Source organism: Oncorhynchus tshawytscha, linkage group LG08 (genome assembly GCF_018296145.1).
Source record: "Oncorhynchus tshawytscha isolate Ot180627B linkage group LG08, Otsh_v2.0, whole genome shotgun sequence".
In the NCBI taxonomy this organism is placed as follows: Eukaryota; Metazoa; Chordata; class Actinopteri; order Salmoniformes; family Salmonidae; genus Oncorhynchus; species Oncorhynchus tshawytscha.
In genome coordinates this window covers 60849310-60864678 of record NC_056436.1, presented here as the reverse complement: position 1 = coordinate 60864678, position 15369 = coordinate 60849310, and the positions used below count along the sequence as shown (strand labels likewise).

Below are 15369 nucleotides of genomic sequence, written 5' to 3'. Positions count from 1 at the left end.
TAGCCTTACTAACATATGGGTTTGGTATAATTCAAGATGCCAGCCGTTAAAACTTAAATATGGATAGGACATCGACATAAAACAGTGGGAAATGTTGATTATTCCACAAAGAGCTTGGATATTAATTTGACGTCGCCATCTAAATCTAGCTTTAGGTTACTTCAAACATGCACACTGCCCTTCAAGCTCAACATGCTAAATATTGCAGTCGGGTTTGTATTCACATAAGCAAGCCATCGTTCTCGGTCTTGCTGCATCAATTGCATGACGAGGCTAAAATCAGGCTCTGCACCGCAGTGCTTATGCTTAAGCTGCAGCCAGTGAGCGATGCCGCATTCACCCTGCCCACCCAAACTTGACCACAACTCTTTAATCAATAAATCAAACTATTTAAAAGGCGTGTTACCGGGCTCCTCCGTATCCTGGGCAATCCTCGGCGCTGGTAACTCACAGCCATTGTGTTTACAGCCATTTATACGATCATGCTATCATTCTAAATGTCGCCGTCCCGAAGCTTATAAATCGGTGCCAATGCCGGCTACTGGTTCCCTTTACTTGGCTGCGAGGCCACAGCCGCAGCATCAACGCTGCTGCGACGATGAGGGTGGCAGCGCTGTCTGCAATCTCTTCCTCTCATCGTGCGCCGAAATATAGCGTCATCAGCTAATATCCACGTAATTGAGTGCTGGTTAATGCATCTTCATTCCCTTGCCACGGTACTCAAGTTTCATACAGTGAGTACAGAACATTTTATTTGAAAACTATGCATGAGCAATAATAAACATTGACAAAGCAACTGCAGTATTTGACAGATGTAGTCACGACGAAGTATTTTAATGAACTTAAGACCGAGAGACGAGACCATCACAAAACAGCAGGAACTGAGCGCTGGGCAATTCAGCACCATGGACAGCTCCCCACTCTGACGTCCAGTCTGTCTAGTGCTGAAATTCTGAACTGGATTTTTGTTTTTTGCATAGCAGCAAATCATATGTTCAAGACTATAACTCGCTCACCGCAATTCTGGCAAGTGCTGTTTTGATTGAGGTCCAAGTATCCAGTCGTCTGTCTAAAATGATGATGAATTTTACACCTGGTTGTCGTGCTCTGCAAACACAAGCAATAAAAGGATGATTTGAACACATGTACTTTTCACTTAACAAATGTATACTTTTACTAGTCAAATATAATATGCTAAGTTGATTTGACAGCTAACTGCAGCCAAAGACAAATTGTATTTTTTGGTGCAGAAAGAAAGACTGCAGTGAATACATTAGATCTGTTTACAGGGATGTTCATCGACTCTGTTGACCTGAACTCAAACTCCCCTTTTGGTCCACGTCCAATGATACGATCCCTCCTCCCTAGGATATACCTCCTCTGAGCTGGCACAGAGGACATCAAAATAGATGAGGGACAGAGAGCATCTAGTGCCATATCTGCAAAGAATACTAACTCTGGACTAAAGCAGGCACACACTGCATTGCAGAGAAAGTTATGAGGCGAGAGAGGGAGGGCTAGAGAGATGAATAGTAGGAGGTAGTGTATTATGTTGGTTCACCCACCGAGGTATGAGGGTGAGGTATGTTAAGACTTTAGCTAAAGACTCCTCTGGAATGTCGCTGAAAGCAGAGTATTCTGGGAGGGTGATAATCACGCTGGAGTCCTCACCACGCCCACCTGGAAAGAAAAACAGTTTCATATATCCCACTCAACAGTGTACTAATCGATTATATTATGTTCTTTGCTGACCCCTCATTTAAGTAGTCTATAAAATGTTGGATGAACTGAGAACAGCTTTGTCAGTGTTAGTTTCTACATGTCACTCGTACTTTTACAGGTCATAGACACCGCCTGAATCTACAGAGCCAATGTTAACACAGGTCAGAGGTTATGAACCCAAAATAGATATTCCTGAGTAAAGACCTCCCACCTGACAGGTAGGCCACCTGCTTTTCAATGTAGCCGTCCACCTCCTTCATACTCATAGGGACTGACACCTCTGTGGGAAGGAGAAGGAGAGAGCGATAGAAAGAAGGAGATATTAAAACAAAGGGATCAGAGGCCTCTTTGAAAGTGTCAAGCCATGGTGATCTTACATAACATGATGATTTAACAGAGGGATTTACTGCCACCCAGTGGTCGTATGTAAAACAACATCAACATTAGTGATAAGGAAGGTATCAGACGCTAAGCTGTCTGGTTCAAGTCAGTCAATCATTCGGAGGCGGGTCTGGACCACATCTTTCCACTGTGACATCCAGGCTAGCACAGCAGGAGGCCGTCATTATACCTCTCCACTCCCTTCTCCTGTCACCAGGGGAGAGGCAGCATGGAGTCATATACTGTGTCCAGCCCGCTGTGGTGGCAGGCAGCATTACTCTCTCCTCTCATAACATTACACATTCAGCACAGTTGACAGGACTAAAACACTGCCCGTAATATACTGCACATATACAATCAAATAGTGGTATGAGTGAAGCCACAGTGAAGACTGAGTTCACCTCTGTCACGTTGGCATGAAGGATCGAGAGACAGACACAGGAATGCGTAATAGTTTTTTTTATTGTACACAAATTATGGCGTGCAGTGTAAAGGCACGGGGACGAACACTATACAAAACACAGGGTTGAAACCCAAACAAAAGATTGAGAACTACCTCGAATAAATAACACACGCGCACAATGATACCACATGGGAGGAGACCCGTAATTATCTGCGCAATACAAGTGTCACGAAAGCCAAAACACAGCATAGGTACTCACACGACCAACGGACATTGGAACAATAATCGACAGCCCAATGGAAACCAAAGGCCACACTTATACAAGTACTAATCAGTGGGAACAGGGGACAGGTGTGCGTAATGAAAGTTCCAGAGGGATCCGTGACAACCTCGAGTAACGAGCATTACATAGCCCTAAAGTAGACATGTTAAAAGTAATTTATAGTCATATATAATTCTCTGCTGTTGACAAGTTCATGCAACCGATCAAAACGTGCTTTTCTTTCAAAAACAAGGACATTTCTAAGTGACCCCAAAATTCTGAACGGTAGTTGGTAAATTGGCGAGGACACTAGAACAGTCTGCAGAACCCGGCCTCACCCTACTGGAATCTGAAGTCAAATGTCTGCTGTTTGCTCATGATCTGGTGCTTAGTTCCCCAACCAAGGAGGGCCTACAGCAGCACCTAGATCTTCTGCACAGATTCTGTCAGACCTGGTTCCTGAGAGTAAATATCAGTAAGACAAAAATAATGGTGTTAGAAAACATGACCAGTTGGCAGGATCACAAATACAAACTCCATCTAGACACCTTTTCCCTAGAGCACACAAAAAATATACATACCTCTGACCACAGGTAACTTCCACAAAGCTGTGAATGATTTGAGAGACAAGCCAAGAAGGGCCTTCTATGCCATCAAAAGGAACATGAAATTCAATATACCCATTAGAATCTGGCTAAATATACTTGAATCAGTTATATAACCCATTGCTCTTCATGGTTGTGATGTCTGGGGTCCATTCACCAACCAGGAAATCACGAAATGGGACAAACACCAAATTGAGACTCTGCATGCAGAATTCTGTAACAATATCCTCTGTGTACAACGTAAAACACCAAATAATGCACGAACAGCAGAATTAGGCCGATACCCGCTAATTATCAAGATCCAGAAAAAAGCCATTAAATTCTACAACCACCTGAAATGAAGCGATTCCCAAACATTCCATAACAAAGCCATCACCTACAGAGAGATGAACCTGGTGAAGAGTCCCCTAAGCAAGCTGGTCCTGGGGCTCTGTTCACAAACAGCACAATTAGACCCAACAAAATCCTGAGAAAACAAAAAGATAATTACTTGACAGATTGGAAAGTATTAACAAAAAACAAAGCAAACTAGAATGCTATTTGGCCCTAAACAGAGAGTACACAGTGGCAGAATACCTGATCCCTGTGACTGACCCAACTTAAGGAAAGATTTGACTATGTACAGACTCAATGAGCATAGCCTTGCTATTGAGAAAGGCCACCGTAGACAGACCTCTCAAGAGAAGACAGGCTACAGTGTCCTTTTCCACGTTGTCGTCGGGGGTAACCGTGTCAGGCAGGGAGTCGGCGTGGGTAGCAGTAATGAGTTCCGCTGATCTCTTGTCAATATTTCATGAGTGTTACTGACACACACAGAGACATTGGCTGGACCAAGCAAAGCTGGCTGGGCCATTCACACACACACAGAGACATGGGCTGGGCCAAGCCAGGCTGGGCTAAACCAGGCTGGGCTGGGCTATTCATACACAGAGACATGGGCTGGGCCAAGCCAGGCTGGGATAGGCCATTCCCACACACAGAGACATGGGCTGGGCCAAGCCAGGCTGGGCTAAAACAGGCTGGGCTGGGCCATTCACACACAGAGACATGGGCTGGGCCAAGCCAGGCTGGGCCAAGCCAGGCTGGGCCATTCACACACAGCCATCGAGTAGGGTTACTGTCAGGTACTGGTTAGTGTCAGGTTCAAAATGGATATCCTGGACTGGCTGTGTAATAATTAATGTTTCAATGGCTTGAATGTTATGGAGAGCTTGGAAAGGCCACATGTGGTATGTATAAGCAGTTTATAAATTATTGATAAGGGGTTCATAGTGTGTACTTCTGTATAAATTGTAGCTCCTGTACAGCCTACATCAACAACAACTACTAGGCTATGTACTTTTACCTTTGTTTAACTAGGCAAGTCAGTTAAGGACAAATTCTTATTTACAATTACTGCCTACCTGGACGACTCTGGGCCAATTATGTGCCGCCCTATGGGACTGCCAATCACGGCCGGATGCGATACAGCCTTTATAATCATTCACATTGTCATCTCTCAACTATTCATGTTGACACAAGATACAATTTATTCATATCAAATTGGTACTGTAATGAAGAGACAATCTAATTTAGAAAGGGTAGCTTTTTTTCAGAACGTTGCAAAACTCTGAAACCTTTTGTCCAAAAATGATGCAGAAAAGATAATCCATAATGTTGTCACTTCTAGATTAGACTACTGCAATGCTCTAGTCTCTGGCTTCCCGAAAATGCAATAAATACACTTCAGTTAGTGCTAAACACAGCTACTAGAAAACTGACTAGCACCAAAACACTTGACAATATTACTCCAGCGCTAGCCTGGCTTCCTGTTAAGACTAGGGATGATTTCAAGGTTTCTCTGCTAACCTACAAAGCATTACATGGACTTGCTTCTACCTATCTCTCCTATTTGGTCCTGCCATACATACAGTGCCTTGCGAAAGTATTCGGCCCCCTTGAACTTTGCGACCTTTTGCCACATTTCAGGCTTCAAACAAAGATATAAAACTGTATTTTTTTGTGAAGAATCAACAACAAGTGGGACACAATCATGAAGTGGAACGACATTTATTGGATATTTCAAACTTTTTTAACAAATCAAAAACTGAAAAATTGGGCGTGCAGAATTATTCAGCCCCTTTACTTTCAGTGCAGCAAACTCTCTCCATAAGTTCAGTGAGGATCTCTGAATGATCCAATGTTGACCTAAATGACTAATGATGATAAATACAATCCACCTGTTTGTAATCAAGGCTCCGTATAAATGCACCTGCACTGTGATAGTCTCAGAGGTCCGTTAAAAGCGCAGAGAGCATCATGAAGAACAAGGAACACACCAGGCAGGTCCGAGATACTGTTGTGAAGAAGTTTAAAGCCGGATTTGGATACAAAAAGATTTCCCAAGCTTTAAACATCCCAAGGAGCACTGTGCAAGCGATAATATTGAAATAGAAGTTGTATCAGACCACTGCAAATCTACCAAGACCTGGCCGTCCCTCTAAACTTTCAGCTCATACAAGGAGAAGACTGATCAGAGATGCAGCCAAGAGGCCCATGATCACTCTGGATGAACTGCAGAGATCTACAGCTGAGGTGGGAGACTCTGTCCATAGGACAACAATCAGTTGTATATTGCACACATCTGGCCTTTATGGAAGAGTGGCAAGAAGAAAGCCATTTCTTAAAGATATCCATAAAAAGTGTTGTTTAAAGTTTGCCACAAGCCACCTGGGAGACACACCAAACATGTAGAAGAAGGTGCTCTGGTCAGATGAAACCAAAATTGAACTTTTTGGCAACAATGCAAAACATTATGTTTGGCGTAAAAGCAACACAGCTCATCACCCTGAACCACCATCCCCACTGTCAAACATGGTGGTGGCAGCATCATGGTTTGGGCCTGCTTTTCTTCAGCAGGGACAGGGAAGATGGTTAAAATTGATGGGAAGATGGATGGAGCCAAATACAGGACCATTCTGGAAGAAAACCTGATGGAGTCTGCAAAAGACCTGAGACTGGGACGGAGATTTGTCTTCCAACAAGACAATGATCCAAAACATAAAGCAAAATCTACAATGGAATGGTTCAAAAATAAACATATCCAGGTGTTAGAATGGCCAAGTCAAAGTCCAGACCTGAATCCAATCGAGAATCTGTGGAAAGAACTGAAAACTGCTGTTCACAAATGCTCTCCATTCAACCTCACTGAGCTCGAGCTGTTTTGCAAGGAGGAATGGGAAAAAATGTCAGTCTCTCGATGTGCAAAACTGATAGAGACATACCCCAAGCGACTTACAGCTGTAATCGCAGCAAAAGGTGGCGCTACAAAGTATTAACTTAAGGGGGCTGAATAATTTTGCACGCCCAATTTTTCAGTTTTTGATTTGTTAAAAAAGTTTGAAATATCCAATAAATGTTGTTCCACTTCATGATTGTGTCCCACTTGTTGTTGATTCTTCACAAAAAAAAATACAGTTTTATATCTTTATGTTTGAAGCCTGAAATGTGGCAAAAGGTCGCAAAGTTCAAGAGGGCCGAATACTTTCGCAAGGCACTGTACCTACATGTATGCTACGGTCACAAGACGCAGGCCTCCTTATTGTTCCTAGAATTTCTAAGTAAGTAGGGCTTTCTCCTATAGAGCTCGATTTTTATGGAATGGTCTGCCTACCCATGTGAGAGACGCAGACTCTGAGACCTTTAAGTATTTATTGAAGACTCATCTCTTCAGTAGGAACTATAATTGAGTGTAGTCTGGCACAGGAGTGTGAAGGTGAATGGCAGGGCACTGGAGCAATGAACCGTCCTTGCCGTCTCTGCCTGGCCAGCTCCCCTCTTTCCCCTGGGATTCTCTGCCTCTGACCATATTACAGCAGCTGAGTCACTGGCTTTACTGGTGCTCTTCCATGCTGTCCCTAGGAGGGGTGCATCACATCGTGCCAAGATTTTTCACTTTACCTGACTTGAGTGTGTTGAGTCACCAATGTGATCTTGTCCTGTTTTGCGACCCCCTCGGGCTTGTGCGGTGGAGGACATCTTTGTGAGCTATACTCAGCCTTGTCTCAGGGCAGTAAGTTGGTGGTCTGTTGACATTCCTCTAGTGGTGTGGGGGCTGTGCTTTGGTAAAGTGGGTGGGATTATATCCTGGCTTGTTGGCCCTGTCCAGGGGTATCGTCGGACAGGGCCACAGAGTCACTCCCCAGACTCTAGTTTCTATCCTCTCTCTTCCTCTCTACCGCACCTGCTCGTCCTCGGAATGATCGGCTATGAAAATTCAACTGACATTTACTCCTGAGGTACTGACCTGCTGCACCTTCTACAACCACTGTGATTATTTGACCCTGCTGGTCATCTATGAATGTTTTAACATCTTGAAGAACTATCTCCACCCGGCACAGCCAGAAGAGGACTGGCCAACCCTAAGAGCCTGATTCCTCTCTAGGTTTCTTCCTCGGTTCCTGCCTGTCTAGGGAGTGTTTCCTAGCAACTGTGCTTCTACATCTGCTGTTTGGGGTTTTAGGCTGGGTTTCTATATAAGTACTTTGTGACCTCTGCTGATGTAAAAAAAAAAGGGTTTTATAAATACATTTGATTTAATTTAATTTAATGAGAAAAGGGGCAATATCTGTCATCTAGATATGATGACAAGCAATTGAAACAATACAGATAAACATAACAGCAAACACACTACAGTTGCCTGTCCTGCATAACTTCAGACAGTATAGTGTTAGATCAGAGGGAGAATGCTTGTGCTGCAGGCAGGCTGAAGTGTTTTGGAAATGCGTGCCAGTCTGTGATCCCAGGAAGTCTCCACCAAGGCCCCTCTCCGATTAGAATCTGCATTCTGTACCACTCATCACATGACGTAAATCACTCCGTCTCTGCCTGGCCTGCTAAACAAGATGCACAACACACCGGACCTCCAAATCATGCTTTCTACTTGGCAGCCCCACAGATAGGAAACAATTATTCCCGCTGACTCAATTTGTCAAAACATCCAAGCACCAAAGCCTAGTCAGGTGACTTCACTGAGTAGTGTTTGCTAAGCATGGCTGGGTCCTGCAATAGACTCCCAGGCAGCCAGACAGATTAAAGGCCCAGGGTAAAGCAGGGCTGGCCTTAGCAGGTGATCTGTGATAGCGTCTGTTTACTGAGCAGGGTGATAGGAGTCCTGGTGGATTAAAGCCGAAGTGAGGCAGCCATGTGTTTTTTGCTCAACATCATCATTAGCCAACCGGTTGAAGCTGGCTCAAATGCATGCAAGAGTCTTCCAACAAGACTCTTGTTATTTTACTACATGGCTTCAGAAGCCTCACAGATCTTACCTTATTGCTGGAATAAAAGTGTTGTGTGTATACATCCTCTGTTTTATAATGGATTAGGAGTTCTCCATCTAATAGAACACAGAGGGTTGTCTTTAATGGAAGCCTCTCTAATGCAGATTTGGTTGAGTGTGGTTTGATTCCAGGCTATATCACAACTGGCCATGATTGGAAGTCCCATAGGGCGGAACACAATTGGCCCAGCGTTGTCCGGGTTAGGGTTTGGCCGGGGTCAGCAGTCATTGCAAATATGAATTTGTTCATAACTGGCTTGCCTAGTTAAATCAAATGTTTTTAATAGGTAGGTGCTAAATATCTCCAAAACTAACAGCATTGTTTTTGGGACAAATCACTCACTCAATCCTAAACCATATCTAGATCTATTACTGAATAATGTGGTGATTGAGTAAGTTGAGGAGACTAAAATGATGGGGGATTTCTCCCTGCTCTGCTGACAAGTTCTTTTGATCCGCTCATACAGGAGTAATAAAGGAATAGTGCACTAATTTGGTTTTAAAAAATCTGTGTGTGTATATTTATTATTCTTTAATTGTGATTTACCAGGGGTGCTGCAGCACTCCTACTTCCCAGAGTGCAGCTGTGCTCAGGGCACTCCTTCAGCAACGGGATTGTGTCATTTGGGGGCGAACAGTACACATTTTACTAGATAAGACCATACCAAGAAGGGTGCCACTCAACGTCGGTAATATCACACATGACTGGCACTGCCATGATGGCAGGCTGTGGGCCTACTGGGCGGGCTGAGGAGGGTAGACGCTTCTTCAGCCAACAGTCACTGTGATGTCTCATAGAAGTTACATTGTGTGAAGAGGGAGAGTAATATACTGCACATGGACAAACCTCTTGAGACAGAAAGAGACCAGCACAGACATGCAATAATCACACACATGCAGTCCCTCAAGTTTACCTACACACATTACACAAAGGGCCATGGCTTAGACTGTTTTGAGGTCAGCAGATATTTTTACCAAACAGGGATTTCAGTGCTAAGGAGATTATAGTGGTGGGCTTGGTAGAGGCAAAGTGTTGGAGGAAATGTCACACATCTAGGCTCATGTGCCGTGACTTGTTAACCTGATTTATAATTTTGGATGTTTCAAGCTGTTCTTTTGAGTAGCATCAATGTGCAGCAAAGCTAATACATTTTTTGTGATATTCTGTTGTGAAGTGGGACAGATAATGAATGTGTATAGCACAACATCTGCACAGACAACTATTTCTATGAAAAACACCTCTTAGTAATTAGAGCCTGTTTGTCAGGGGTTGACAGGTTTAACTGAAGAGGTTTGTTATGGGGTCTTTAGGCTACGTTTAGACAGAAAGCCCAATTCATTTCTTTTTTCACTCCTTGGTCTTTTGACCAATCAGATTAGCTCTGAAAAATATCTGATATGAAAAGACCTGATGTGATTGGTCGAAAGACGAATTAGTGGAATGAATATCAGAATTCATAAAAAGTGAAACATTATTAAAGTTATCCCTTTTAGGTAAAACTGTTAAATATATTCACATGTAAATCATTTATTAAAACACACTGTTTTGCAATACTGTAGCCTCAGTAGCACTCTAGAGTAGCACCATGGTGTAGCTGGAGGACAACTAGCTTCTGTCCTCCTCTGAGTACATCGACTTCAATAGAACACCCCTTCCATATACTTACCCAGTAATTATGACAACTTCCAGAGGAAGTTCTCTAACCTATCAGAGCTCTTGCAGCATAAATTGACATGTTGTCCACCCAATCAATTAAATATATCTAGTACTTAATTAAAGCATAAACTACAGCTAGCTGGCACTGCAGTGAATTACATTTGGTGAGTAGTTGACTCCAAGAAAGAGAAAGATAATAGTTGAACAGTTTTGAAAAAAATATTTATTCCAAAATAAGGAGAAGCAATAGAGAGAGAGATATACTTAGTTGTATTTAAAAAAAATAAAAAATAAACTTAGCTAGTGAATGCAGCTAGCTAGTTCAACCTACTCAATCACCTGCCTCAAACAGAGGGGTGCTATGTTAGCTAGCTGGCTATGGTGATCCAACACTGGAACTCTTTCAAGTCAAGGTAAGTCAAGGCTTTTGGTTTTATTAATTTATTGCCATCGGGGCCCGCCGGTGTAACTGCTAAACTGCTTGCTGACTGTACTGCATGATTGTAGAGGGTTTACTAACACGTTAGTTTTAGTAGCTATGTTTACTAGGATGTGATAACAATGTAGGCTGTGTAGCGGTTAGCGGTTATGATATGAAGGTATGAAAAGGTTTCTTAAACAGAAGCAAATGGAACGAAACAAGGATAAACATACCTGAATTCGTCCAATAGAAACTCTAATTTGCAATCTAATGATTACAGCCTATATCAGCTAGATGCAGGTAAGAGCGTACAAGGCGGTATTACTCAAAATTCTCTCAAACTGTGCACCTACGTTGTAAACTTTTCATAGGCTAGGTTGTAGCAACCTCATGATGGATATAGGGAAATTAGAGTATAATGTAGTAGCCTAAAACTATCACTGTTACATTGAACTGGGTGAATGGAATATGAATGACAGTCACCCAATATGCTGTAATAGAAACAAGGCCATGCTTATAAAAAAAATATATTATCCTCACTCATGTTAAAACGGCACCGACCGCCAGTGGTGTAGGCTGTGTGTAAGTTCAGGATTAACTGCAGGAAGCATGATGGGGCTTCAAAATGACCCATTCTTCACACAACTCATAGGAAAGCAGTTTGTTAAACCCTGTCTGCCATGTTTCTTCACACACAGAGGTAAATGATATTGACAGGTCAAAATACAACCAGGTGGAGGCAGGTGAAGACTTACAGGTAACTGATCTGTAGTGTGTGTGTGTGTGTGTGTGTGTGTATAAAGGTTTTTCCATATACTGCAGTGTCTCCTTGTTCTCTTGGCAGATCCAGCCCAACCCACGGAACGTAGCTCACATTACACACACATTATTACACTGAAACAACTCCGCCTGGTAAAAATAGAAAGTCTGGGGCAGGGCCTTTTCCCCAATGTCCCCATTACCTTCACACACAGGCCAGCCTGTGGACAGGGACAACACCCTCACACAGGGGAAGTACAGGGGCACAGGCCAGCCTGTGGACAGGGACAACACCCTCACACAGGGGAAGTACAGGGGCACAGGTCAGTAACCAAGGTGACAACGGAACAACAACAACAAAGCAGTGCCAAAGGTCACCATCACAATCATGTTAGTCCTCTATAGAGAAGAGAATGCAATATACTAGAGCAGTTATTCCCAAACTGGGGTTTCAATGCCGTCGGGAGTACGCCAAATAAATATGTGATCACATTTTTAAAAATAAAACGTATAACATTTTTTTCCTTCACATTTTCTAACAGTTCATGCGATTTCTGCGAGGTTTTTTTCTCACCTGAGTAGCCTCTTTTCACTGCCAAAAATAGCAAAATAAGAACACAATGTCATAAACAGGCAGCCTAGTCAAATAATAAACATGCACTCACATTAACCGTTACTCTCTCGCGTGAATTCCACGTATGTAGCCAAATGTAGCTGCTGCTCATTCCGTTTGCTCAAAAATGGATAAATGGTTAAAAAAGTAAGGCTTGTGTCCATAGAGACACATACCAGCTCTACTGGTAGTACTGCTACGACCAGCATTACTACACCTGCACCTGTCGACAACAAGTAGTTCTGCTTCCAAAAGCACATCCAATGCTAGCATCAGTAATTCTACATTTGTTGTTAGCCCAGCTAGAATGAACACTGACAGCTGTGAATCTGATGCAGCCGAAGAGCTACTGCCCCCTTACCTGGGAAAGCACCGAACAACAGACGGGGATGTTGGACGATCGAAGAGGCGCAAATATGATGAGAACTACATTGATTTGGGGTTCACTTATATTGGGAGTAGTGCCGTTCCTCAGTCACAGTGTGTTATATGTGCAAAAGTACTATCTCACAACTCTATTAAACCTTCACTCTTATGCAGATATTTAGAAACAAAACTTAACAATTTAGAAAATAAGCCAGGGGAGTTTTTTGGAGCGAGAATTAAGACGACTTTCGAGTATTAAGACATGTATAAAAGCAACGGATACCATTAATAAGAAGGGGCTAGAAGCGTCTTATGTGGTGAGCTACCGAGTGGCTAGGACAGGCAAGCCCCATACTATTGTGGAGGACTTAATTCTCCCTGCTGCTGCAGATATGGATGGGACAATGCAGGGGGAAGAGGCCAAAAAAACTATACAGACAACATCTTCATCAAACAACACTGTTTCACGATGCATCAATGACATGGAAGGAGATGTTTTGAAGACATCCTCTTCTGTAAACCACTAGAAACCAGGACAACAGGATATTATGTTTTTAAAGTACTGGACAGCTTTGTGACATCAAATGGACTTTGTTGGTCAAGATGTGTTGGTATCTGTACTGATGGTGCAAAAGCCATGACAGGGAGACATAGTGGAGTGGTAACAAGCCTGCAAGCAGTTGCTTCCGACGCCACTTGGGTACACTGCAGCATCCACCGAGAGGCTCTTGCTGCCAAAGGAATGCCTGACAGCTTGAAAGATGTTTTGGACACTACAGTGAAAATGGTTAACTTTGTTAAAGCAAGGCCCCTGAACTCGTGTATTTTGTGCACTATGCAATGATATGGGCAGCGACCATGTAACACTTTTACAACATACAGAAGTGTGCTGGTTATCAAGGGGCAAAGTATTGACATGTTTTTTTAAATTGAGAGACGAGTTTAAAGTTTTCTTTACTGACCATAATTTTCTCTGACCGCTTGCATGATGATGAGTTTCTCACACGACTGGCCTATCTGGGTGACGTTTTTTCTCGTCTAAACGATTGGAATCTAGAATTACAGTGACTCTCCGCAACTATATTCAATGTGCGGGACAAAATTGAGGCTATGATCAAGAAGTTAGAGCTCTTCTATGTCTGCATTAACAAGGACAACACACAGGTCTTTCCATCATTGTATGATTTTTGTGTGCAAATGAACTCAAGCTTACGGACAATGTCAAATGTGATATAGCGAAGCACCTGAGTGAGTTGTGTGCTCAATTATGCAGGTACTTTTCCGAAATGGATGACAAACTGGATTCGTTATCCCTTTCATGCCCTGCCTCCAGTCCACTTGCCGATATGTGAACAAGACAGCCTCATCGAAATTGCAACAAGCGGTTCTGTGAAAATTGAATTTAATCAGAAGCCACTGACAGATTTCTGGATTGGCCTGCACTCAGAGTATCCTGCCTTGTCAAATCGCACTGTTAAGACACTGATGCCCATTGCAACCACGTACCTATGCGAGAGTGGATTCTCGGCCCTCACTAGCATGAAAACTAAATACAGTCACAGAATGTGTGGAAAAGGATTTAAGACTGAGACTCTCTCCAATACAACATTGCAGAGTGATGTGCATCCTTTCAGCACACCCTTCTCATTAACCTGTGGTGGAGTTATTCACCAGTCATGTAAGATGGTTAAATAAAGAGCTAAATTATTTATTATTATTTGTGCTCTTTGTCACTTCCCACGATTCGGGTTGTGACAAAAACTCACTCATTCTTATGTTTAATAAATGTATCGTATTGTGTGTGTGTGGCAGGCTTACAATGATGGCATAAAATAACATTTGAGAGTGTGCTGACCCTGGTGCTAGAGGGGGTACGCAGCTGGAGGTTGAATGTTTGAAGGAGTACGGGACAATAAAACATTTGGGAACCACTGTACTAGAGGTACAAACCACCAGGAGCTGTACTGTAACTGAAGTCCAACAAACTGTCATCACAGTTGGAAATGAATCAACACTGATGAGAAACTAGCCCTTTCTTCTTCATTGGATTTGTAAATGAAACACTGATGAGAAACTAGCCCTTTCTTCTTCATTGGATTTGTAAATGAAACACTGATGAGAAACTAGCCCTTTCTTCTTCATTGGATTTGTAAATGAAACACTGATGAGGAACTGGCCCATTCTTCTTCATTGGATTTGGATTTGAATCCAATAGATATTAAAAAGGACAGAGGAGAATGTGTAGGGGATATGGTTTCTTGGGCACTGTATCATGTCGTCTGTAGCATCTGGACCATGGCAGGGATGCAGCACTACTCCTCTTCATCATTTAATTGTCAGATCTGCCCAACTGGCTGCCCTTACAGGATTCCTAATCCTCCCCCAATAGAGGATTTTTATTTTTTTTATCATTCAACCTGAAAACACTGCAAGCAACCATTCAGAACTGGACCTTGATAGTTTCCCAGGGAAAAGTCTAATCAATTCAGTGTCACAAAATGTATAATAAATCTATAGTTCATTCATTTCACTGACGGAATGCTTTGTTCGGCCTTTCTCCAAACACACCCAGATGTGGCGTGTACTTCCAAATATCTCCTCTACACATGATCGCTATGGATAAAAACCATCCCCGCAGGGTTTAGAAATAGCACATTAATCCCTGCATGGCTACGTCATGACCACTGCTGGAGTACAGCAGCAACCATCCCATCAATAGACCTAAAGCTACCCTGTGAGTTTTAATATTGTCCATGTATTATGACGGTGTTACCTGTCTCCATACAGAATATTTAACATTGCACAATATTTCCAATTGTATTTCCCATGATATTTAAGACAGTTATGTCCCCATATGCCAGTG

General features: G+C 42.8%; 1 protein-coding gene across 4 annotated transcripts in view; it reads right to left on the bottom strand.

Moving 5' to 3' along the window:
• Positions 1-15369, bottom strand: part of mcf2a (MCF.2 cell line derived transforming sequence a) — a 32651-nt gene that overhangs the window by 16131 nt on the left and 1151 nt on the right. For 3 of the 4 annotated variants that reach the window (XM_024429240.2, XM_024429242.2, XM_024429241.2), the window contains exons 2-4: positions 1934-2002; positions 1566-1680; positions 1017-1107 (exon numbers count right to left, since the gene is read on the bottom strand). In XM_024429240.2, coding sequence (XP_024285008.1) covers positions 1017-1107; positions 1566-1680; positions 1934-2002 — 275 coding nt within the window. Of the gene's footprint in view, positions 1-406; positions 902-1016; positions 1108-1565; positions 1681-1933; positions 2003-15369 lie in introns of those variants that run through there. The other variant, XM_024429243.2, reaches the window with a different exon arrangement.